The sequence below is a fragment of the Haliotis cracherodii genome, unplaced genomic scaffold (genome assembly GCF_022045235.1).
Source record: "Haliotis cracherodii isolate W230 unplaced genomic scaffold, xgHalCrac1.p SCAF_2, whole genome shotgun sequence".
Classification (NCBI taxonomy): domain Eukaryota; kingdom Metazoa; phylum Mollusca; class Gastropoda; order Lepetellida; family Haliotidae; genus Haliotis; species Haliotis cracherodii.
In genome coordinates, this window is record NW_027266275.1 from 44,204,875 (window position 1) to 44,229,949 (window position 25,075).

At 40.3% G+C, this 25,075-nt stretch overlaps 2 protein-coding genes across 4 annotated transcripts in view; both read left to right on the forward strand.

Moving 5' to 3' along the window:
• The window catches only part of LOC139468142 (rab11 family-interacting protein 4-like), a 403,346-nt gene that overhangs the window by 146,757 nt on the left and 231,514 nt on the right, over positions 1 to 25,075 (forward strand). For all 3 annotated transcript variants that reach the window (XM_071249916.1, XM_071249917.1, XM_071249919.1), the window contains one exon: positions 3,597 to 3,632. In XM_071249916.1, the coding sequence (XP_071106017.1) occupies positions 3,597 to 3,632 (36 nt within the window). The remainder of the gene's footprint in view (positions 1 to 3,596; positions 3,633 to 25,075) is intronic.
• Positions 11,006 to 12,090, forward strand: LOC139467949 (uncharacterized). Its single transcript, XM_071249549.1, has one exon. It carries the CDS (start codon positions 11,006 to 11,008, stop codon positions 11,990 to 11,992), a length of 987 nt encoding a protein of 328 aa, XP_071105650.1. The 3' UTR covers positions 11,993 to 12,090.

Sequence of the window (25,075 nt, forward strand, 5' to 3'; positions counted from 1 at the left end):
TTCTCTCAAAGATCTAACTAACAGAGGGAGTCTACAGTTTAGGCTCAGATGAATACTTCCTGAAATACAGAACTGGAAGATAACCCCTCCTTGCCAGTTATTGGAATAACTTTGGTGGCTCCAGCATCACAGTGTTTTGCCAGGCATTCCTCTCATATTTCCGACTGCCTCCATGGTCTAGTGGTAGAGTGTCTGCCCAGGGATCAGAAGGGATCCCCGCTGCATCATACCAAAAGACGTTAAAAGAAGGTATTTGTCATTTCCCTGCCTGGTGCTTTGCATTAAGGTGATAAAACAAGGACTGGTCGGCTCAGAGTGAGTATACTGTGTCTGAGTACAATATAAAATTGGCTTTAGTCCATTAGCACCTGCACACGTATGCATGCAGATATCATTATATAAGTGCAATAATCTTAAATGCGACGTTTAACCCCATTTCACAAACTGGATCGGGTGGTCAGGTTCGCTGACTTGGTTGATACATGTCATCGTATCCCAATTGTATGGATCGATGCTCATGATGTCCATCACTGGATTGTCTGGTCCAGACTCGATTATTAACAGACCACTGTCATATAGGTGGAAAATTGCTGATTGCGGCGTTAAACAACAAACAAACAAAATTAAACCCCATTTCACCTCACTTCTCACATTTCCCACATCACCTGTACTCAGACATGTCAGGCGAAGGATGGGGAGGTCACATAGACGCCATCACAGTCACAAAATGCATATCCGTTGTCTGTAAATGAGAGCTATATTATCCAAGCAGTCAGAGCATGAAGACATCTGTTCCACCACAGGTCAGAAACCACAGACAACACAACAGTGGTAGTATATATAAAGCATCAAGGGGGCACAAAGTCAAAAACATTTGTTGAAAGAGGTTACAAATTTATTTGCTTTGGCAGGCCCAATGAGTTGCAGGGTGGAAGCATGTCATATATGAGGCAAGTTAAACATACTTGCATATTGCCTGTCTCAGAAGCACAAAGATCATGTTCATGGAATGATCCCTCCATCCCAGGGTATTAAAATGAATCACCCCTACGTTCAATACCCTACATCCAGATCTTCTTGCCACATACAGGCTACCTGTATTGCTAAAAACAAATAACATACATAAATCAATTTATCTTTATGGAATGATTGTGGGGTTCAATTTGCATTTATTTAACCATCAGAAGATTTGATGATAAACTTTCTAAATTCATATTTGCTATATGATAATGATATCTACAAAATATACTTTATACCACAGGTGTCTTGAAATACTGTTGAATGAAAATCAGGATACATTACTACAGCAGGATAGTGTGTGGGTTTGTATGGGAAATAATTTGTCAACATTAAAATAAATATAATGTTACTAAAACAAGAAGATAAAACTATGATTTACATCTGTTTATGCATCATACACATTTTGTGGGGTAGTCAGTATGATTTGTTGTTTGTAGGGACAAATCTCTGTAATTTACTACTATTTTAAGAGCATGGGTATCTGTTATGGTATTCTGTAAGAAATGATGGATCAATGAATTAATTAACACCTATGATGACTCAGAGCACTTAATGGTGGGACACGTGTTATAAGGGGCAGAATAATATGGGTAAATCTCATATTTCAAAGTATGATGACTAGTATGTATATTGCAACTGAGTAACTGGGTGCTGAATAGATGCATGGTAGATTTTCATTTGGCATATTTCTAAAAAATAATATAAATTTAAATATTCAGATGTAACTTTAATTTTGATATAAAAGTAACATTTAAAATCAGTTGTTTAATTATTTTGATCGTTATTTCTTCTTAAAATATTTGTAAAGGTACGGATGTGTACTTACTTTATAGATCATTGGTAAAGGCCTGTCAAAGATGTCTGTTTGCTGCAAATGTAGGCGTATCACTAATTTTATTAAATTGAAGCCCATGGTGGTATTTGTTGAGATTTGAATGCTTTGAATTGTGGTGGGAAATAACACAAAGGCTGATAAATAAAATGATTCTGCATTATTTCATCGATGCAATATGTTAGTCCAGACTGACAGAATGCCTCGCTGTTTTCTGAGGTAGAAAATACTGTGGCAATATATTGTTTTTCATGACGTTTTTCCCCGCTATCTTCCATAGTGACAATTCGTCTTGTGGTTGACGACTCAACAAATGTTGATATTATAAACTAATAATCACTACAAAATATGTGCTAGTTAAAAAAATTCAGTTGTAAACATCCGTTTTTGAACGAAGGTGCAACAGGGTAACTCTTTAGCTTGGCTCCGTCTCTACATGTCACTAGTTGTCGCAGCGCGCATTGATCCGGGAACCAGACCGGAGCGTCAGCTTGGACTGTTGCTTATATCATTTCAAAAGGAGAGTTATTGCCCTTTGGAACAAAAAGATCACCAATTGTATGGCAGCCTCCACAATCTCCACCTTCATGCCTGGAAACTATCATGTCAAAGATGCAAGTTTCTGGTTTCTCTAAGTCAGCTTCAGAAGTGGTGGCTAGCTCATGGAGACCCTCTTCATCAGCCATCTATAATGTCAGGTGGAGAAAGTTCTGTCAATGCTGTATGGAAAGAGGTTTGCAAGACGTGGATATAGTGATACCTACAGTGCTGATTTCTTACTCTATCCCAGAAAGGATCAAAACTCCAGAAATGGCACTGTTGAAGGCTACAGATCAGCACTTGCTTCAGTACTGCAACATGATGAACTCCCTGTACTCACCCAGTACTAAATCGACTTACGAAATCATTTTCTCTGGAGGATATAAACGCCCAGCACACTTTCCAAAAATGAAATTTATCAATAGTCCTGTCAGCCTTGATGGAATACCCATACAATCCTATGACAGATCCTACAGTAGCAACAGCTTTGAAAAAGACAGCTTTTCTCCTAGCTTTGGCTACAGCAGCAAGGATGTCTGAGTTACACACCATTGATATTTCCTCAATCATGCATGCACAAGACTGGAGCGTTATATATCCTTCAGGTTTCCACTGGTGTTTGTCCCACTCAGACATAGACAATGTACTGTTCTCAGTTTGAGCAAAACAGTGGATTGTCCAGACAGGCTACATGTCCCATCAGAGCTCTGAGGTATTATATCAAAGCTACACAAATTCACAGAAACAAGAGGAAACAGCACTTTATCTCTTGCAAGCCTTCGGCAGAAAGGGCTAGAGAGCAACATGTTCAATGTACCGGAAGTTACATCACAAATGACCTCTGAACCAGAAGTGACATCACACATGACCTCCAAATCAGATGTGACGCAATTAGTAAGGCCAATTATCATAAACCAAGTAACAAGCATGACATCACAGAACTAGAAGTGATGCCATTAATGCCAAAATGTTGTTTTTTACCAGGGGTAAAATCAATAAATTAGGCTTTCTATTTCCATGTTATGTTATCTATTCAAAGAATATTACATCAGAAATTTGTCCTTCCCACTCCCCTCCCACTTGAATCTAGCTGATGAATACAATTATAATGTAATGATTGGATGATGTAAGGCTATTGATGAAGATATTTTCCATAAATTTAGCCTGAACTTGACTTTTATTAATATGTATTTGTCTGTTTCAGTCCCAACAGAAGACTCACATCTGCTGCCTATGCTAGGTGAGCATATTACTGTCTGTGTCATGAAAGGCTGTAAATGTTCACATATACATTTGCCTTGTCTAATGGTCTTTGATGAACTCCTTCGTTGTTGTGCATTCATTTTTTCCAGACCAATTAAATTGCAGCTTTGCAGAAATATTCCGACTATCGCAACATGATGTCTCTGTGCCAGGTTTCATTTACTAATGATTCTAATACCCAATTCACCTTGATGATGATCCTTGTTCTGTCAGGGCCATTCTGTTGCTTGCTGGTTTCATCAACTTGGCCTATCTATGACTTGTGTCACTTTGGATTTTCCTCACATTTTAAGTTTTAACTGACCAGGCTTGATAGAACTGAAGTACTGCAGTGACTTTATGCCCAACTCAATCACTCTTTCCATAGTTTCAGTTTGATATATTTGTTTCTTCCATCCAAACCATTCAGCAGGCCAATAGCATAACTACATCCCAAATAAAACTTGCAACAATAGATTACCAAGTAGGTTTTATGTATCATTTAGAATTATATATGATAAGCATGAATGCTCAGCTTTCATTTCACATCTGGTTTACGTCTGTAAAACAAATAGTTATTATTTCATGACACTTTGCACACAGAATGACTAGGTTGTCAACAGGGGCCTTTTGCTGTTTTGAGATTTTTAGAGTTTTTATTTTTTCCATATCCATGGCAACAAGTTTGCCACTGACACTGTTCATAGTGGTTGTCTGAACCATATCCCTAAAAGTAATAGGTAAACACACAAAGACCAGGTTGTCAACTGGCGCCTTTTGCCGTTTAGGGACTTTTAGAATTTTTATTTTTTCTGTTTCCACTGAAACAAATTTGACATTGATGCTGTTCTTATTGGTGTGTATCTGACAGAAATACACAGTTCTGGATCCCAATTCAATGATATTGTTTTAATAGCTCAATAACGACTTTTGTATCAGCACATAAAGGTGAAACGATACATTGATATTTCGATGCATCATGATACTTTACCCACAATACCATACACGATACATTTTTGATAAACTCAAGTTTTACACTGGCGCGATGTTTTTCCAATTCTCAAAAAACATTATCAACTGATCACAGCGACCACATATAACCAGAAATGCCACTCAACAAATGCGAACTGAAAGTACACAATTCAATCCCATTATGAAACTATATGGTTATCAAAACGTGTTCATTGTATATCTGGACTTCTGTTTTCAATATATTTTATTGATTTTATATAAAATTTCATTTAATATTGTTTACATTAATTTCTGCGAAATTGTTTGTGAAGTGATTGGTAGATCACACATCTCACCGTTATTTACAGCAACGACGGTCAGATTACCGCTATTTACACCTTGAAACAAACTGTAGTTGCCAGAGAATGGATACACATATTATGAATGCCATACTTTGACTTGTTAAAGGTCATATTTGGGGCAATTATGCTATTATATGTCAACATAACTAACGCAATCGAAATACATGTATCGTGGGAAGTCTGGTCAGATTGTTCCATAAAAATATTCTGCAATAGCAATCTGCTGTACAGCTTATGATTTTAAATATATATGGTAAAGGCTGTAACTAAGGTAACATGATATTGGAATATATTATTCCTGATAAAACAATAATTTCAGATACAATTTCTTCTGACCTTTGCATCAAAATTCTTTGAAGTTCTGTCATTGGGTACTTTTTAACTGAATGACCAGTAGATTGGGAGAAAGTTTGTGTACAGCTGATTGCTATTTCCGGCTTGGTTTACGAGAAAATACAAGTGGTGATCTTAATCTCTGCATATAAAACAATGCCTATGAGAGCAGGAGATATTTTAATGGTAAATCATCGTTTCTAGTGATGCTGATCTTTTTATTGACCAAGTTGGTAATACCAGTTCAATCACCTGAATTCGCTGAAAGGATACGATGTGGTTTTATTAAAGCGCATTACACTCGCTGAATATTCTTTACACTATGAATCATAAACACTTATTTTTGTAGTTTCCATGGCACCGACTATGATTTAGACTGAAAATGGCGGTAGTCCTCGTTTCCGGAGCAGATCTTGAAAACCGTACCATATTTCTTCACCAAACTTGGCACATAGATAGATCTAGTGGTGTACTGGTGCCTTTTAATAGTTTGGGATTTTAAAAAAAGTTATTTTTTGATTTTCCATGGCACCGACTTTGATTTAGACTGAAAATGGCGGTAGTCCTCGTTTCCGGAGAAGATCTTGAAAACCGTACCATATTTCTTCACCAGACTTGGCACATAGATAGATCTAGTGGTGAACTGGTGCCTTTTGATAGATTGGGATTTTTAAAAAAATATTTTTCGAGTTTCCATGGCAACAACTTTGATTTAGACTGAAAATGGCGGTAGTCCTCGTTTCCGGAGCAGATCTTGAAAACCGTACCATTTTTCTTCACCATATTTTGCACATTGATAGGTCTAGTGGTGAAATGGTGCCTTTGGATAGTTTGGAATTTTTTTTAAAAGTTATTTTTGGAGTTTCCATGGCAACGACTTTGATTTAGACTGAAAATGGAGGTAGTCCTCGTTTCCGGAGCAGATCTTGAAAAACGTACTATATATCTTTACAAAAAGGCCCATGAATTTTGTAACCTCTTTTGATATCATTGGTTTAACTGAAACATGGTTACCCGATGCAGATTTATAAAAAAATTCAGTGAATTTGATGTATTCTTGAAATATGATGAACTAATTTCAAAGTTAAGGAGACTGTCAGGTGGGTTATAGATGTTATATTAGAAAATAACTTTCTACATTTATAAATTGGAAAGGGATATGTGAAAGCGACAATTTCATACTGTTTGATAAAGATATCTTTGGATTACAAAAAGATATGTTTTAGTTTGTTTTCAGTCGTACAAATGGGTATCTCTCATACCCTCACGTCTAGTCGCACGTTTAAGAGGAAGCCAGAAGCTGGAATGTAAACATTAAACTTGTTTCCGTCCGGTTGCGCACGCACCTTCCTATGACATGTCACAAATCTCTCAGCGCGCCTCTGAGCTGGTCGCTCGAGAAAGTCTTTCGCGGTAGACTGCTAGTTTGTATTCTACTAGTGCTTATCGCTTATCTACAGTTGTTCTTATAAAGTAATAATAATAATATTTCTTATCTGTAGACTCCTGGAATGTAATCCTTGGTAATCCATTGTTGTGTTCAACGCGTGTTTCGCTGTTTGACAGTGATTCTACACGAGGCAATATGTCGGGCATTTGTGCCTCGTGTCAACGAAAACTGTCTAAAGTGGACCCTCACAAGTATTGTCCTTCCTGCATCATTAAGGACGGGTTTTCAACGTGTTCGTGGGATAAACGTTGTAAAGAATGTGAGAACTTGTCTTCAATAAACTTTAACTTGTATCTTCGTGTGTTGGCGAAGCGGGCCGCTGACCAGCGCTACAAGCAGAGAAGGACATCGGTTGGATCCTTGGACTCTGCACCCTCCACATCAGGCCCTGGGGGTGGCGGGTCGGCCACACCTAAGAAATCAGTTGATAAAGACCCGCCTCAGTCAGCTTCTGTTTTCGACAAGTCACGTGACCGTTCGCCTGCTGATGATACTACCCGCACGACTGATCTTCGTCAATCGGTTGATCGAGAGCGTAACTCAATCTCCCCTGTTACGACGGGACCGGGTGGTGACGAAGTCGGTCCGTATCTCGTTCTTCCAACGACGATAGGGACGTCGTTCGGGACGACAGTGGACACAGAAGTTGTTCCCGATTAAGTCGGGACGACAGGTCGAGTGCCTCGTCGAGAGACAGTACACGACACGAGAGCGTTCATCGCCATCGTGGTCGTCGTAGGTACGATTCGGACGATAACTACGATGGGGATCGTAGTACTTCTACAGTAAGAGATCGTAGCCCTCGTCCCCACGGGGACGTGCGACGTTCTCGCAGGGAGTTTTTGGGTGTTCAGCGTCGTAGTGAAGATAGTGACAGAACGACGACCTCGTCTCACTTTCATATCGACCCGGCTTTGATAGCCCAGATCACAGCGGCGGTCCTCCCCTCGACGGCGTCGACCAAGAAGGATACGACTACGTCTGGGGTCCATGGCCCGTCAACTAGTACACCAGCTCCTTCATCTACACCTCCACAATCGACGTCGACGATGGATTGTGACGACAGCCCTCCTAGGCCTCCCAAAGACATTGAGTTGTTTGCTTGGCTATCTAACTTTCTACCTGAGTTATCACAAGACGATGACAACCCGACGCGTGCAGGCTTTAAGGTCGGAGATACACCGCAGTCTCTTCAGTTTTCTCCTCCCGATGTCTTCAGAGCCATGGCTCACGATATGGACCAGAACTTTGCCTCTGCTCTGCAGGGACAGAGCTTCTGCAATCCGCCTGGTCGATCTCGTTACCCGATCTATGGCATGCCGTTTTCGTCACCCATGACTAGGGATTTGGATTGGGGGCTACTCTTCAAGAAACCAGTGCCCGCCAAAATTCTTGTGGAAGACAGGCATTTGGAATCCATGGACACTGCTGTTCGTCAACAGCTGCAACCGCTTGCTATGCTGTCGACAGCGATCGAGGCCATCGCAGTGTACTTTGAGGAGAAAGAACCTCAGGACGAGGACGGCAGGATGGTGCCATCGGTCCTCACCTGTATGCAACGGTGGATCTTGGACGTCCTCGCCCAGTCCCGATATGTATTGGGCCAGATTACTATGGCATGTCGCCATGGTTACATCGACTGCACTGACCTACCTGATCGTCATGGCAGGTAACTCCTACGGGCCCCGTGGTCATCGCAACAGTTGTTTGACGGTCGTACCAACGACGTTCTGGACAAGTACTCCAGGGAAGCCGAGCATGACATCATCATTTCGGCTTCACACAACCTGTCCAGACGGCCATCGGTTTCGAAACGCCCCACGCCGACGTTACCGAAACGAGAATGTGCAACGGGCCTTCCGTAGGGACGTGCCTCGACAGCCGTCCCACAGGAGAGATTCCGACAGGAAAGGTCGCCAGGTCTCCTTTTCCAAGTATCCCAGAGGGGGAAAGTGCCAGTGGGGGAGGAAGTGAGGTCCCTTCCCCCGCCATCGCCGTGGTTGGAGTCTCCCCCGGTGACACTACCTTTAGACGAGCTACCGGTAGGGGGGAGACTTCATCACTATGCCCCCTTACGTTCAGAACATTTTGACAACAGTCTACGCCCCACGCCTGAGATCGACGCCACCACTGACGTCGTCCACTACATTCCACATTCCACCAACGGATCGGCTGACGGAGGCCATCGATTTGTTGGTGGAAAAGGTGGCCGTACTTCGCCTAGGGACATCGGCACCATCGCCGGGGTACTACTCGCCCATCTTTCTAGTACCAAAGAAAAACTCCACAAAGATGCCGCTTATTTTCAATCTCAAAAAGTTCAACTCAACATACCTCCAACAACCCGACACATTCACCATGATATCCCTCAGCTCTCTGTGTCGGATGATATTACCGAACGACTTCCTCGTCTCGATAGACCTTCAGGACGCATATCTACATGTACCAATAGCTTCCGAGTTCCAGAAGTACCTCCGATTCGAATACCAAGGTATTCATTACCAGTGGGCGGCCCTCCCGTTGGGAATTTCTACGGCCCAGTGCATTTTCACACGGATCATGAAGACGGTCGTAGAATGGCTCCATCGGCAGGCGATCAGGGTCGCCTTCTACCTAGACGACGGGCTCCAAGCTCACCAATTCACAGAAGCCCTTCAAGGAGAGTTGGCGACCACCCTGAGTCTACTACGGTACCTCAGGTGCTGTACCCCCACCTGGAGTTTCCCAATCTCTTGGTTCCACTTCCGGCGCAGCTACGTTGTCATCTGGAGTGGTGGCTCCAGCCGTCGAACGTTTGCGAAGGCGTCTTTATGAGCGAGCCTCCGTTCATACTACACCTATTCGTAGACGCGTCATTGGAAGGCTGGGGAGCGCACTTCGGGGACGACCAAGCGCTTGGGCTGTGGTCGCCAGTAGAAAAGGTCCTCCACATCAACTGCCTCAAGATGGAAGCAGTGATTCAGGCGGTCGAGTTTTGGAAACTTTGACTCCATCGGAAACGGCTGATGATACAGTCGGACAACTATAACCAGGGTATTTTGGAAAAAGTTTTTTTTAATATTTACTTAAAATGTAGTTTACTAAATTAAGCTTTTGGGTAAAATATGGATGCATATGAGAGAAGTGACCGTACAGGGTGAGGGCATAACCCCCAGGGCAAATGATTATTGATTTTGCTTCTCTTAAGTGATAGAGATAACTTTTCATTAATCTGAGGAAATTAGTAGAATATGGTCTTGTAGTATAAGGGTCAGAAGGGAAATGAATGGATGGGACAAAAGTTGGTAAGTCCAGATGTGATCAAATATTTCTGCATGCTACTACGTGACTGGAATGTCTAAATAACAAGCTTCATTTGAATCACAATCTTTTCGGCGCCTTCCAGTCTGACAGAGTATTGGGTTTACATCTAGGGTTGTTTTGAGTTGTGGGTAAGTTCAGTTGACCAATGATTTGACCATTAATTTAGGAAATTAGTTGAGTGTTTGGTTAGAAGAGCTTGATGGAAAGACTGATTGAAATGGGAATTGGGGTTCATAGAGAAGTGAGCGTTATGACTCATTTCTCATGATGTCAAATATGATTTCGGTGGGAGGAGTTAAAATTATCATCGATAGTATTTTGTTAGTTGTCCGAGAGTGGTGCGTGGAGTCGGGAGCATACAGCTGAACAGAACGGTTCACTGTAGTTTTGTTACATATGGCGGAGTTGCTCTAAGATCACCGTACCATGCTCATCTCATGAAAACAAGGAGCGAGAAAACTGACAGTGAAGTGAGACTGTGGTTCCTGACAGGAGGAGAGTCTGCAAGGTAGTGTGCTTTTCAGACTTTTTGTGCTAATGATCAAGAAAATTTGTTTTATGAAGACCAACCACAGGAAGAAATCAAGACTTAAGAACTTATGGACGAACCATATCTTACGTTTATCTGACTGTTGAAGTGAGAATGCAGTTCTACTTCAGCCATGCATCCGTGCTTATTATACAGGCTTCATTAAGAAGGGTTAGTCACTTGCTTGCCCGGCCTAAAGAGGGAAAGTGGGACTAGGGGGAGCAGTTATTGATTACTAAGTGTTGGTCAGTTGCCTCACTTGCAGGGAGGTGATTTCCCTTATTTCGCTACTACACAGGACAGTTTTGGGATGGAAAGTTTTGAGGTGAGCTTGTCTTTACTGTTATTATCTCTTATCACCTACACTGAGCACGAGAAGTCTTGAAATTCTGACATGAAGTTGGACATTCACATATTGTCAGAGAAGAACTAGATGACTCAAAATGTTTCATGACAATAGAAATTGTTCTGCCTCTGATATTACAGAGACAAATGACAGTTTATTTTCAAGAGGACTTGGAAATAAGGACAAATTAGACAAGAGTATTGCTGCTTTGGCAAGGGCTTTTTCCCTAAGTCAGTTTTCTGTTGAGAAATTCAATGGAAGTGATCCAGAAATTGCAAGTACCTGGTTGAGCAGATTTGAGAAATTTAATTCTTTACATAATTATTCGGAGGAATGGACAAAGACAGCATTTAGTTTATGGTTAGACAAAAATGCTTTACAGTGGCATGAAGCTCAAGACTTTAGTGAAAAGTCCTGGAAAGTGGTGAAGACAGCTTTCCTTGCAAGGTACAAACTAAGTTCAGCAAAAAGATATGAAAGACCTGACAAGCTTTATAATAGGACACAGAAACAGTCTGAGGATTTTGAGGACTTTCTTCAAGAATTGCAATATGAGGCAAAACATCTTGATAGAGTGGACGACAACTTTATCATGGATGCCATCATTAGGAATTCTCAACCTCACATTAAACAGTTCATTTTGACAAGATTGCATGGGACCAAGGATCAAGTCCTGGAAAGTGCGAGAATAGCAGATGCTGCATTTGGACTGGCCACATCAGAGAATGACAGACTTGTGTCTGTTACAGAGGAGCTCGTTGGACAAGTATCCTTATTGACCAGTGTAGAAAATACTCGAACAGGAGGGAACTTTTCATATGAGCATCAGGATGACTCTATGTACAGAAAGCAGTACATTCAGTCTGCGACTGAGTGTACTGATGACCAACACCCAGTGAAGAACGGGACACAAACATTCCATCAATATCACAGAAGTGGTTGTGCATCAACACATGTTGATATCAGGGACATGAGTGACAATGATGTGCCCTGTGGACAAAACTGTAGCCCAGCTCCAAGGAATATGAGCATTGAGGAGCATAGGGTGTCACAACCACAATTATGGAACATTTGTGGACAATGAGGTAGGACACATTTTAGTATGTCTGAGAGTCTTGTGAGATCTATGCAATGTTTTCAATACTGTAGGATAGGACACCTAAGCAGATTCTACTTTTCTAATTAAGCCAAACATATGCAAGGGTGAACAGGGGCAGTGCTACATGTGAATTTGAGCCTGCCGCCAATATAGCAAATATTGATTTTGATAATGTTGGTAACATCATAGGCCACACTTTTACAATGAGAAATAGTACAGAACCAGATCATAGAATTGATAAGTGATTTGAGCGAGGTTGTTGTTTTGACTTGTAGTGTGGTCTTATCTCACAGCAGTATTAGGGTTAAGATATCTGGAAAGACTTACAGTGCCCTATGGGACTCAGGTGAAACTTTGAGCTGTATGAATTCAAATGTATTCTCATCTATTGGAGGTGAGAGTAGTTTTCCTATAACGAAATGAGGTACAAGGTCATTGGTCGGTGCAGAAGGAAAAATGTGTTTGGCATATCTAAAATTCCTCTTACAGTTGGTCAGCTATGTGTTGTACAGGACTTTGAGGTCTTTTAGCCTTATCAATTGATGTGTTGTTAGGCTTAGATTTCTTGAGAAGCCAGAAGGCTAAAATTGATATTAGCCATTATAGGTTGACTTTGTAGGATGGACTTACAGAGACAAATTTCATTGCCTATTCAGATATATGTGATGTGGTACCACCACCACACGATGAAACTTTGTTGCCGGTGTACATTAAGTTAGGCGTTGTTGAGCCGATTGAGTCTATTGCAGAATGGTTACGTGTGAGGTGCTAGATATCTCACTTCATCTGTCAATCAAGTACCATTGTGTAGGTTGATGAACCCTGCTAGTTTAGAGATTAAGTTAGCAATAGGTATCATTGAAGAATGTAACATATGTTATATTTGGGATAACACTTTCTTAGCATTGTGTATTCATATCATTGAAGAATTCGATATTGCCAATGGGTATGGAGAGTTAGGAGACAGTGACAACACACATACCATACCTATCACCACAGGTGACAAAGCATTCAACCATGTTGATATTGACGGGACTCCATCATTAGGTGACAGGAATATGTATATCCAAATATGAAATGGAAGTTGATAAGTCGTAGAGGAATGCGATACCAAGTCCGATATGCAGGTGTCTCGAAAAGAGAAGGGGTCCTAAGTGAGTTTCTCAATTCAGAAATTGTGGAGGATTTCCATGTCAGAAGAACAATGACAGGTAAAGCAAAGCGGAAACACAAAAGTAAACAATAGGTCTGAAGATGATGGAAGTAGCGGACGTATTATGGAGTGTTATGTTGTTAACATAGATTATACAATAAGTAACTTGTAGTCCCACTGTATTGAGAGATGCATCGAATAAAATATGGTTGCTAAGATAGGCTATAGGAGTTGGAAAAGTTGTAGAGGTAACATGCCTACACAGATATGAGATGATGAACAACGTCGTAGAGGTAACATGCCTATGCAGATATGAAATGATGGTAAGTCGTAGAGTTCACATACCTACGCTGTCAAGCCGTGGAGGAGACATGCCCACGTAGTAATAATGTCGACAGGGACGTAGAGGAGACATGCCTATGTTATTTGAATATAAACACATAGATGAGGACATGCCTATGCTGTTTCAAAGCTTGAAAGATCAAGTCTAGAGATGCCTGACAGTCTCTAGTGGTGAGGTAGATATGTTTCTACCTCAAGTTGCTGAGTATATTGAGGACAGTCGAAAGACTAACGATGAATTCACTCGGGACGAAGGACAGAGGGTCGATTTGTCTCGTAGCCTGGGTGAGGACCTATAAATCGGTCGTGGTGTGTAGATGATTGGCCAATCATACCAGTAATATGTTCAGAAAGTTTTGCCTAGTCAGAAGGCTATTGTGTACCTCCTGTTGAGGAGAAGAGATGTGTTGTGAATGATTCAGACATATGATACAGTTTTGCGCAAAGATGGTTGACAAGGATTCAACCATGTGAGTTAGAAAGAAAATACGACTGCTAATTAATGGGACTTAATTGACCCTAGAATTTAAGGTAGTTACATGATAAGGCCTTTAGCTCTATCAATATTCAACTGACCCACAAGTACAACATATTGTTGACACATGAATTGAGACTGTATGAGCATAGGGCTGTGTTCTGCGGTTTCCTTAATGTTGGTAGACATTATTTATGGGAAGTTAATAAGTTGTATGGTACATTGATGAACCTTCAATTGGGATTGTTGGATATTGTTTTACAAATAGGAATGCTATGGTTTCATAGGGATAGAGAAAAGAAAAGAAAACTGAGATCAGATCTATAAATCTGAGAGTTTACTTGGATATTTGTTTTATAAAGGACCCTTAGGCTTCACACTTAAGGTGGTGATGACACTACTAATGGTGTGGAACTCAGTACCACTGACGACATGCATTCCGGATATCTATCTCTGGGGTAATACCTTCAGATATATGGGATGACTTAACGAACGAACAGACATGGTATCATATATTCACTACTGAATTGCCCAAGATCTCTAACTATCCGATTCTGCTTAGAGATACTTGTAAGAATATAAGTCTTCAGGCGAATCATACGTACTGTGATGAGAACATGAGGGCTGTATTGAATTTTATTTATCGCATACATGACGACACTTTCAAAGACATGTTAGAAGGGGTTACTTTGATCAGGAACATTATTCTTCAAGGTCAAATTGTTGGTTCTCAGAAGACTTGCTCCAAGAGAGCATTGCCACCTTTAACTGGTGAATTCTCACATAATTTATTTGGTACCGCCGTGATAGTGATGTGAACATAATACGTCAACATATCAATATCTTATCAAATAGAATGAGAGCTGAAGAAGCAGCTTTTAACGTGTCACAAGATTACATGGGAACGTACAATATCCCATAGTTGTTTATGAATTGTGTAGACCTTCTGCTCCACTACCTTGCACCATCACTACTCAAACAGTTGCTGTTAGGGATGTAAAGTTCATCTATCCATTGATTCCGCAGAGACCAGAGAGCATTGAAATGTCACAGTTTTAGAGTTTTAAGTGATCTCAGACATACTAGTGTCCTCTTGTATAAATGTTGATGTTATACTGTATTCAAGATGTTACTACATGTTTAATGCTTTTGTGCTTACCTATATGCATTTATTTATAATATATATGAATGAGTACACCTACCATATGAGAAAAACATATGTTAGATTTCATGGGAGAAAATCTATCCGATATATGTTATCAGGATGTTGTGTATGGTGCATTGTATTGCACCTCAGGAGTTGATAGATTGCATGTGCGATCACTGCCCAATGAGACATTTGACAATATTCTATGTAGGTGCATGTCCATTGACCTTACGATAAGTTGATGTTGTTTTGATGTTGAAAAAAACAAAACTATTGTGATTGTTGAGTCAGGTGAGATGTTTGTTTACTGAGTATAGATGCTGAAGCTAAATTTCAACATTTACTTGAGAAATTATAAGAATAAACTGTTGTAATCTTCAGTTAAAGAGGACTTCATGGAGTGTAATGCATGAATTTAAAGTAATTTCCTATTTGATTTACAAATGACTGAATTTTGGACAATTAACTCTTTTGGACATCAGAGTCAAAGTTTTCGCTGTCATACGTGTAGGAATGAGCATCCTCATTCTATAAGATGATGGAGAGAATAATTTCTAAATAAACTTCCACATTTAATAGAACATTTTTGATCATCTGATATGGATAACTTTTCCCATTGGATCAAGACCATAAGAGTAAGAGTAAGTTGAATATGTCATAGAACATTCTGACATGGAACATGTTGATGACAAAGAATAGTAAGATTGTATATTGGATACGTAGAACTCTGAAACTGATCATCAGTTGTTTATTGGTGTTGTGATACTATTGTGATTTTTGCCTGAAGGAAAATGCTCATTTGTCTTTAAATATAAGATCGAAATGTTAAGAAAATGTTTTTATTACCAATCTGCATCTACTGAAAAAGCGTAAATTTTACAAAGAAAAATTGTTTGATTATGCCTTTATAAGTCTTGGCATGTTATTATTCTCAGATAGGTACAACCCAAGACAGATCCTATCTGAGACATTACCTTGTAAAAATTTCATTGTATTGATTTTTCTGGTCCTCAGATGCATACACACACATGTTGTTACATATTGATATTGTACTATTGTATTTACATCTTATATTTTATGATCATTGGTCAATCGCATGGGACATACTCTATAACGGGAAGGGCATGTATAACCAGGGTATTTTGGAAAAAGGGGTTTTTAATATTTACTTAAAATGTAGTTTACTAAATTGAGCTTTTGGGTAAAATATGGATGCATATGAGAGAAGTGACCGTACAGGGTGAGGGCATAACCCCCAGGGCAAATGATTATTGATTTTGCTTCTCTTAAGTGATAGAGATAACTTTTCATTAATCTGAGGAAATTAGTAGAATACGGTCTTGTAGTATAAGGGTCAGAAGGGAAATGAATGGATGGGACAAAAGTTGGTAAGTCCTGATGTGATCAAATATTTCTGCATGCTACTACGTGACTGGAATGTCTAAATAACAAGCTTCATTTGAATCACAATCTTTTTGGCGCCTTCCAGTCTGACAGAGTATTGGGTGTACATCTAGGGTTGTTTTGAGTTGTGGGTAAGTTCAGTTGACCAATGATTTGACCATTAATTTAGGAAATTAGTTGAGTGTTTGGTTAGAAGAGCTTGATGGAAAGACTGATTGAAATGGGAATTGGGGTTCATAGAGAAGTGAGCGTTATGACTCATTTCTCATGATGTCAAATATGATTTCGGTGGGAGGAGTTAAAATTATCATCGATAGTATTTTGTTAGTTGTCCGAGAGTGGTGCGTGGAGTCGGGAGCATACAGCTGAACAGAACGGTTCACTGTGGTTTTGGGATCCCGAGTCAGAAAAGAAGTAGAGTTAACGTTCATCAGAAAACCATCAGGCTCTTCAACCATCATTTAGGTATGTGTTGTACTTAAGAAATTCAGGCAACAACAAGAACTTATCTGAGGACCATGTGTGCATATTTATGATTAATTCTATCATAAATAAAAAGGACTGGAGCAAACCATCTGACTTGTGATTTTAAGAGAGCTACATCATCCCTAGAACCAAGGAGTAGTTGATAAGTACAAGTGACTATAGGTAGAAGGGTAAAGTACCGGAACCTAAGGTTACACAACTCCACAGTCGTCCACTGCGTCAACAAACAGAGAACGACTCGGTCGGCAGCCCTTCTGGACCGGACATTCAGGTTCTTCGCCCTCGTCGACAACTTGGACATGGGCGTACGCGCCCGTCACATCCTAGGGGCCAAAAATGTGATAGCCGACGCCCTGTCGAGACCATCGAGGCCGTCTCCCACGGAGTGGATGATCCATCCGACAGTCTTTCATCTGCTGACAGATCGACTCTGGTTGCCCCCATCTCTTTGCAACCCGGTACAACAACCGCCTCCCTCATTTCGTGTCGCCGGTTCCAGACCCACGGGCATGGGAACAAGACACTCTAGCGATATCGTGGGAGGGTCTAGACGCTTACGCGTTTCCGCCAACAGTGCTGTTACCATCGATACTGGTGAAAGTTCGTCAAACGGCCAACCTACGTCTGCTTTTGGTCGCGCCTTATTGGCCGGCCAGAATATGGTTCCCGGAATTTCTTCAGATCATCGATCAACCACCGTTCCCGTTGCCAGATCGAGACGACCTCCTTCTTCATCCTCACACCGACGACTTGCATCCGGGGATAAAGAACTTCCAGCTTCATGCCTGGGTTTGCTTAAGACCTCGTTAATGAAGAAAGGCTATTCGGCTAAAGCGGCAGCGCTTGTCTCGTCGGCACATCGAGTTACGACTCGTAAGCTTAACGATGACAAGTGGACCACTTTCTCCATTTTCGCCAGGTCTCATGGCTTCAACCCGGCGGTAGCGACCCCACCACAGGTGGCGGAGTTCCTAGTCTCTCTCCAGTCATCTCGGCATCTGAAAGGGTTGACGATCTCGACATATCTGGCAGCTTTGGCTTCAGTGGTGCTGTCTCCTACGGGCGACAAGCTCACTAAAGTACCGGAGTTGCAGAAGATTCTACGTGCCTTCATAGTTGAAGATCAGTCACGTAAATTCCGACCGCCGGCCTGGGACCTCGATGTCGTTCTGCATAACCTGTCTAGTCAGGCTTACGAGCCTCTCGATCAGGTCGCGTTCGACTTATTGTCTCAGAAAATGGCTTTCCTTCTCTCGCTGGCTATGGCTGCGAGAATTTCGGAAATACATGCCATTGACGTCGGTCAGATTACGTTGGATCAGCATAACCATGGCAACGTCCATCTTGGTCTCAGATGGGACTTTTTAGCGAAAAATCAGCTTCCTGGCCAAGATCCGAGAATGTTCCACATTCCTTCTTTGTCTGCAATTATGGGCCCTCATGATCACGCTGATCTCACCCTGTGCCCAGTTCGTGCGCTTCGTATTTACCTACAGGGTTCTGAACAGCGACGATAACATTTTCAACGCCTGTTCATACCGCTCTCAACCAATGCAAAGAAAGAGATTACATGTAATACTCTCTCATTTTGGTTGAGAGCGGTAATTCTCAGAGCTTACGAGGCGCAAGGACTCGCACCTCCCACCTCCTCCCATCCACACGAAGTTCGAGCCATCGCTTCAACATTAGCACTCCACAGTAATTGTTCGCTACAAGCTATTATGGAGGGCTGCTTTTGGAGATCTACTTCAGTGTTTGCTTCGCATTATCTCAGAGATATCTCCACAGAAGATGTTGAAGGACTCAAACAGTTTGGTCCACTCGTGGTGGCACAACAGATCTCTCAGAAAAGACAGTGAATTTGTGTTTTATTCACTTTGGAGTTTTTGCTCAACACTTCGTGACATATAACAGGTTACAATAAAAGCTGTTGGTGAATGTACGCATTCTTATGGTTTTTTGTTGCGTGCAGTACTTCTGCTTTTTCTTATGGTTATTTGGTGTATGCATCGTCTTCCCATACTTTATAGTACTGCTCGTATTTTTTAGTTACCTTGTATACTGCGAGTTGCTCTGAAACTAAATTATGAGCAGATCACACTTCGATCCGGGTTCAACTGACGTGTGCAGTTGTCCTGTCGCATCGATAATTAGTTGTGTGTCGAAGAGCATTAACCATGCTATTTTAGTTACCTTGACTACGGCGAGTTGTTCTGTAACTAAATTATACGCCGACCACACTTCGATCGCAATTCAACTGACGTGTGCAGTTGTCCTGTCGCTTCGATAATTAGTTGTGAGTCGAAGAGCATTAAACATGCTGTTTTAGTGACCTTGTATACTGCGAGTTGCTCTGTAACTAAATTATTCGTCAACCACACTTCGATCGCAGTTCAACTGACGCGTGCAGTTGGCCTGTCGCATCGATAATTAGTTGTGTGTCGCAGAGCATTACCCATGCTGTGTGTTCGTGATAAACAACTTGTCTCGTCCGTGCATCTGGTCGAATGTTCTATTGTCACTACAGGGGTGGTCACTGCCTGATTACTTTCCCAACCCTCCTTCCAGTGTTCCGTCGAATTCTACCCATTTGTACGACTGAAAACAGACTAAAACATGGGTTTTTCAGATTAAACACGATGTTTTATTGGTCTGTTTTCAATCGTACGTTCCCACCCAGCCATCCCCACAGGGAAGTAATCCAGTCCAGTCCTGCTTGATGGCTTATTCTTCAAGATTTGTGACATGTCATAGGGAGGTGCGTGCGCAACCGGATGGAAACAAGTTTAATGTTTACATTCCAGCTTCTGGCTTCCTCTTAAACGTGCGACTAGACTTGAGGGTATGAGAGATACCCATTTGTACGACTGAAAACAGACCAATAAAACATCATTTTTAATCTCAAAAAACCCATTTTATACTCATGTGTTTATATATATACACCCTGAATTTTCGACTTGGTATAATGATCCATCACGTCAGTGTAAAAATGGGATATCATTATTGCAAGACAGGTTAGGCTAAAAATAAATAATGGTCTTGGTTCTCAGGCACTGCCCACATCATCATAAAGTTCGCCGCATGTTGTGTTTTTATTTCCATTTTTTTAAAAACCAAAAAAATCCTTAATTATTCCAAGTCCTAAAGAAAAAGACACCGCCCGCCCACACTATATTTTCAAAAAACATTGCCTGAGAACCAATTCTTTTATTTTTTTAAGCCTTATTAGACCAACTATGTAGATGTGAAGGTGTATATATTTTGTTGGTGGGGGTGGGGGGGGGAGATTTTAACTCAAGAACAGGTATCGACGCAGACTTTGTTGAAGATGATGCTCTAGAGGTTCTATGATAAGACACAAAACGTATAATTGCGCTTTAACTGTATAGTGGATGTGGCTAGTCGCTACAAGGAGGCTGAACCATTAACCTCGAAAGATTCAACAGAAGTAGCTAATGCACTGAGCCGCATATATAAACGCGGACCACTAAAATGGCCTAAGTTATTTCAAGTAGATCCTGGTCGCGAGTTTATGGGATCAGTAACTAAACTATTAACAAGGCATGATGTCGCAATCAGGTGTGGTGAAAAAGAGGCCTGTCGTAGGCAAGCTATCGTTGAAAGATTAAACCGGACATTAGCGGAACGTTTGTTTGGCTATCAGTTTGGGATCAAAATGAAATCAGAGCGATTGAGATCAACCGAATGGGTGACACGATTATCAGCGCTGAATAATGAAGTGACGAGATTAATCGGAAAGAAACCATCCGATGCTATTAAAATGAAATCCGTGACTTTCGAATCTTCAGTACCGAGGAGAGGCAAAGAACAAAAACCTCCTGATAGAGTAAGCATCAGATATTTATACCAGCCCGGTGAACTGGAAGGAGGCCAACGTCGCGCAACCGATTCGATTTGGTCCCTTAAGATATAGCATTAGTCGGTTGGTTATGAAAGAAGGAGAGCCTATTCTTTATTATCTTAAGGATGGACCGGGCAGGGCATTTGTATGAGAAGAGTTGCTCATAGTTCCCAACGATACAGTATTACCAACATAACCATAAGCATAGGTAGTTACACCATCCTTATCAATCAATCTCTTTGTATCTAAGGGGGATAATGATGTCTTGTTCATTCTCAATCCATATATCCTATGATTGTAACTTCTTAAAGAGTTCATCCCGTGTTCGAATGTTCTACCGTTGAATAATGCTTCTTTATACTGTTCGTGTTTGATATGCTTTTTTACTACATACTTCTTAACACCCTTAGCTTTTCTTATTATCCCCCCGGCATATAATGGTCGGTCCGTCTGTCTGAATCGTTTCCGGAGCAGAACTCAAAAACCATTCAATATTTCTTCATCAAACTTTGCATTTATATCGCTTAAGTTTTGAATTTGTGCCTTTTGCTATTTAGAAATTTTAGAAACTTTTATTTTTTACATTTCCATGGCAACAAGATGGACTTAGGTTCTGTGAGGGTAGGGTTCGTTTCCGGAGCATAACTCATAAACCGTTCAATATTTTTTCATGAAACTTTGCAGGTCTGTCAGGTACATGCTGAACTGGTGCCTTTGGCTATTAAGCAATTTTAGAAACTTTTATTTTTTACGTTTCCATGGCAACATGATGGACATAGGCTCACTATGTGATTGATGTTTGTTTCCAAAGCAGAATTCAAAAACTGTTGAATATTTCTCCATGTTACTTTTCATAGGTTTAAACTACATACTGAACTGGTGCCTTATCAAACCTATAGAAAATACTGAACACAATACTGAATGTAGTTTTACGTACAAAACTCAAGAACATATTCCTTGTGGGTTTGGATATATAGTTGTAAGGTATGATGGGAAAACTTCGAAGTCAGCGTAAATTATGTACGGTACTGGCATTTGATTACAATAATGTTCAAATTTTAATATATTTTTTCCCTCTTTAGGCATATCAATCCTGATAGCAGTCTGTCCAACACCTCTGCAGTCTTCTTTATGCACTTCTAAAAGATCTTGTCTGCTGGACCCATGCAGGCATCTTTCGCAGAAATATTTCTTTCCATCATGTTTTGTTTGATCGTATAATAGTCTGCTTAAACTCTTTATCCATGTATAATGATATTTACCATCGTTTTCAATCAGAAATAAATTGATTCTTGGAATATGTTCTGGGGCAGAGCTTATCCTGTGTACAACAATTCCTTTAGAAGAATGTCCGAAAACATTTATAGCTAAATTATTTTGCTTTTCGGCCTTATCAATTTGCGAGATTGGTTTAGGTTAGTCTATACCATCAAGGTTGAGTCCGTCTTTTGGGGGATAGCTAGAAGGTCTATTTGCAATTTTAGAATCTGCGGGGAACAATGCAGATCTTATCATCATTCTGAAACAGTCATCGCCTTTATTTTTTACATTGATCATGGCTTTTTTCTTTTTATAATACAAGGCTAAATCTATATAAGATCCGCCTTTGAAAGGCATATAATTTGCTATATCTAAATATAAACTATTACTTTTATCCACACCCCAACCCGAACCTCTATTACTCCAGCGTAGTTTCTTGTTTCTGTTGAATTGATGCATCTAATGATGCGCTTATAGTATCAGATTCGGTTATAACTTCTTGATTGCTCCAGAAATAAGGTTCTGTATATTTGGTGTCATTTTTACTCAATGACATTTTAACCATTAGCTGGTATTTTATACTATTTAAATCATCTAACTCCTCATTAATTTTGCTCAATATGATGGGCTTAACATTATTAACATCCATGTTGGAATTAATATCCATCTTCCAACCTCCTTAGATATTTACCAACGCCGTCTGAGGGTACAAATCTTAACTCAATGGGTTGATTATTTTTATCAACTGGTTGATTTTTATCAACATTCAGTAAAGCTATCAATTCAGCTTTTCTCATTCGAGAATAACCACATAGACCCTTGTTGTTTTGCCAAAGCCTTCAACTGACAAAAACCATTGTGATTTAATGGTACCGTATATGGCCGCGTATAAGCCGAATTTTGAGGACCAGAAAAAAGATTCTGTAGAAAGGGGTCGGCTTATCCACGGGATACACTATCATGATAGTATTTTTCAGATCATGATCTGTCAGAAACATCGCCTGAATGACGGTCCAATAGATCACAACTTCCCGAAAGTTTGGAAGTTGCCACGACTAGAGCCATTATTGTTATAAATTATCAATAAAGTTATTATTATACACCAATGTTGTCATTATATAAAAAATGTTATGCATGTTACTACTTCCGCTAATAAGTTTTCAATTGAATGTTCAAAGTTTATCGTTCTTCATAAACTCCACAATCTTTACATGTAACAATATATGAGAGAGAGATATTTGGAGATTTTACGAACGCTTCAGCCTCTGGCTATTTCCCACTCGGGCAGACGGTTCTTATAAGATATAAAATAATGGGAATAAGTATAAACGTCTAGCCCAAAAAACTGTAAGTGAAGGGGGATAAAGTAATGAGAAGAGAGGTTGAGGTTTTAGTGGCCATAGAGAGCCGAGGAGGGATAAAAAAGTTCTACGTTAGCCAGGTTTATTTGGGGTATGATAACTAGGATAGACAGAGTGATAGAAGTAATCAGTTAAGCTGATGTATAACTACTAATAATAAGCATAAAATAATTTATAGGGGGGAAAGTAATGGATATGTGTAGGTAACCTAAATTAAAAGCAGGGGCCTAGCGCGGGGGGGTGGGTGGTGGGGGCAAGGCTGTGTGTCAGCGTGATTGGTAGTGAGCTTGTTGTTGTCGGCTGTGGGTGGATGGCTGGTTAAAAGGCTATAAAGGTACTATGAATGGGTATGTGGGTTTGAAGCGCAGACATCAGAGTAGACAATCCGCGCTATGGGTTGAGTGCGCGGACATCATTGTGGACAATCCGCTATAGAATTTTGAGGCGCGGACGTCGTAGAAGACAGCCCGCGCTGAGAATTTCGATCCCGATCCGAATCTAGAGTTTTGCTATTAATGTTAGAGTTACTAGCTGAGTTTGTTTGGGAGGGTCTAAATTTTTTCTATTAAGTTGGTGTCCTTGAGAAAGGTGGCTATTTGTAGGTAAGTGGCTGGTGGATTGTCGGGTTTGAATAGCATAGTAATATTGTTGTTGTATTTGGGTGGGAGAGAGTTGTATAATGTTAGCTGTTGTTGTTTATATTTGCTGCAGGTGGTGAATATGTGTTTTATGTCTTCTATAGTATTGCAGTGGATGCAGTTTGGGCTTGTATGTCTGTTTTGCTTATATAGTGTTACGTTTAAGTTGGTTTGATTGCTTTGTATTCTGTTTATGACTTTGTCTGCTAAGATGGAGTTTGTGTAGATTTTGCTTTTTGTTGTTGGTTTGGTGAATAGTGTTTTGATCCATTGGGACTTACATTTTTGGATGTTATTGTTAAAGTTTTATTGTATTATATTGTGTTTTATTAATGTTTTGGTTTTGGTTTTGCTTGTGTGAAATTGTAAAGTGGGAGTAGTATAGGTAATGGGGGTTCTGGACCACTTCCACTAGAGCGGGATTCATATACCTATACTGCTACTACAGGTAGTATTTTTTATGTGTAAATGACTATGCGATTCAACGATAGTCATGAGATTAAGTTAAATTGGCTCTAGCTCACCAATACCTGGGGCCAATCATTGCTTTAGATGAGTCTAAATGGTAATAAAAATATTCTTCATTATTTTTATCAATAAAGCGATATTCAACATTTTTATTAAGTTCTTCATTCATTTTACTAGGAGACCAGACTATATAACTACACTCTTTTTGTAAATTGATAAGAAACAATTGATTACCGTATTTGGTTGGTTTGACATCACTGATATAATAAAAACCTTGTGGTAATTCTCTCCATTTAATAGTTTTTTCCATTATTATATATTTATGTAAGCATTTGTCTAAATGTAATCACACGATAGTAAGCAATTTATTTTTAATCTCCAACCAGTTCTTTGGTTTTGGCACGGAATAATTGACGCGCTTGTTGCCTCCCTTGTTCTATGAACTTTTTTTTATCGTCTTCGCTAATACCAT

Excerpts from the sequence above, each read along its gene's own strand:
- LOC139467949 (XM_071249549.1), top strand. The coding sequence starts at position 11,006 with ATGTTTCATGACAATAGAAATTGTTCTGCCTCTGATATTACAGAGACA.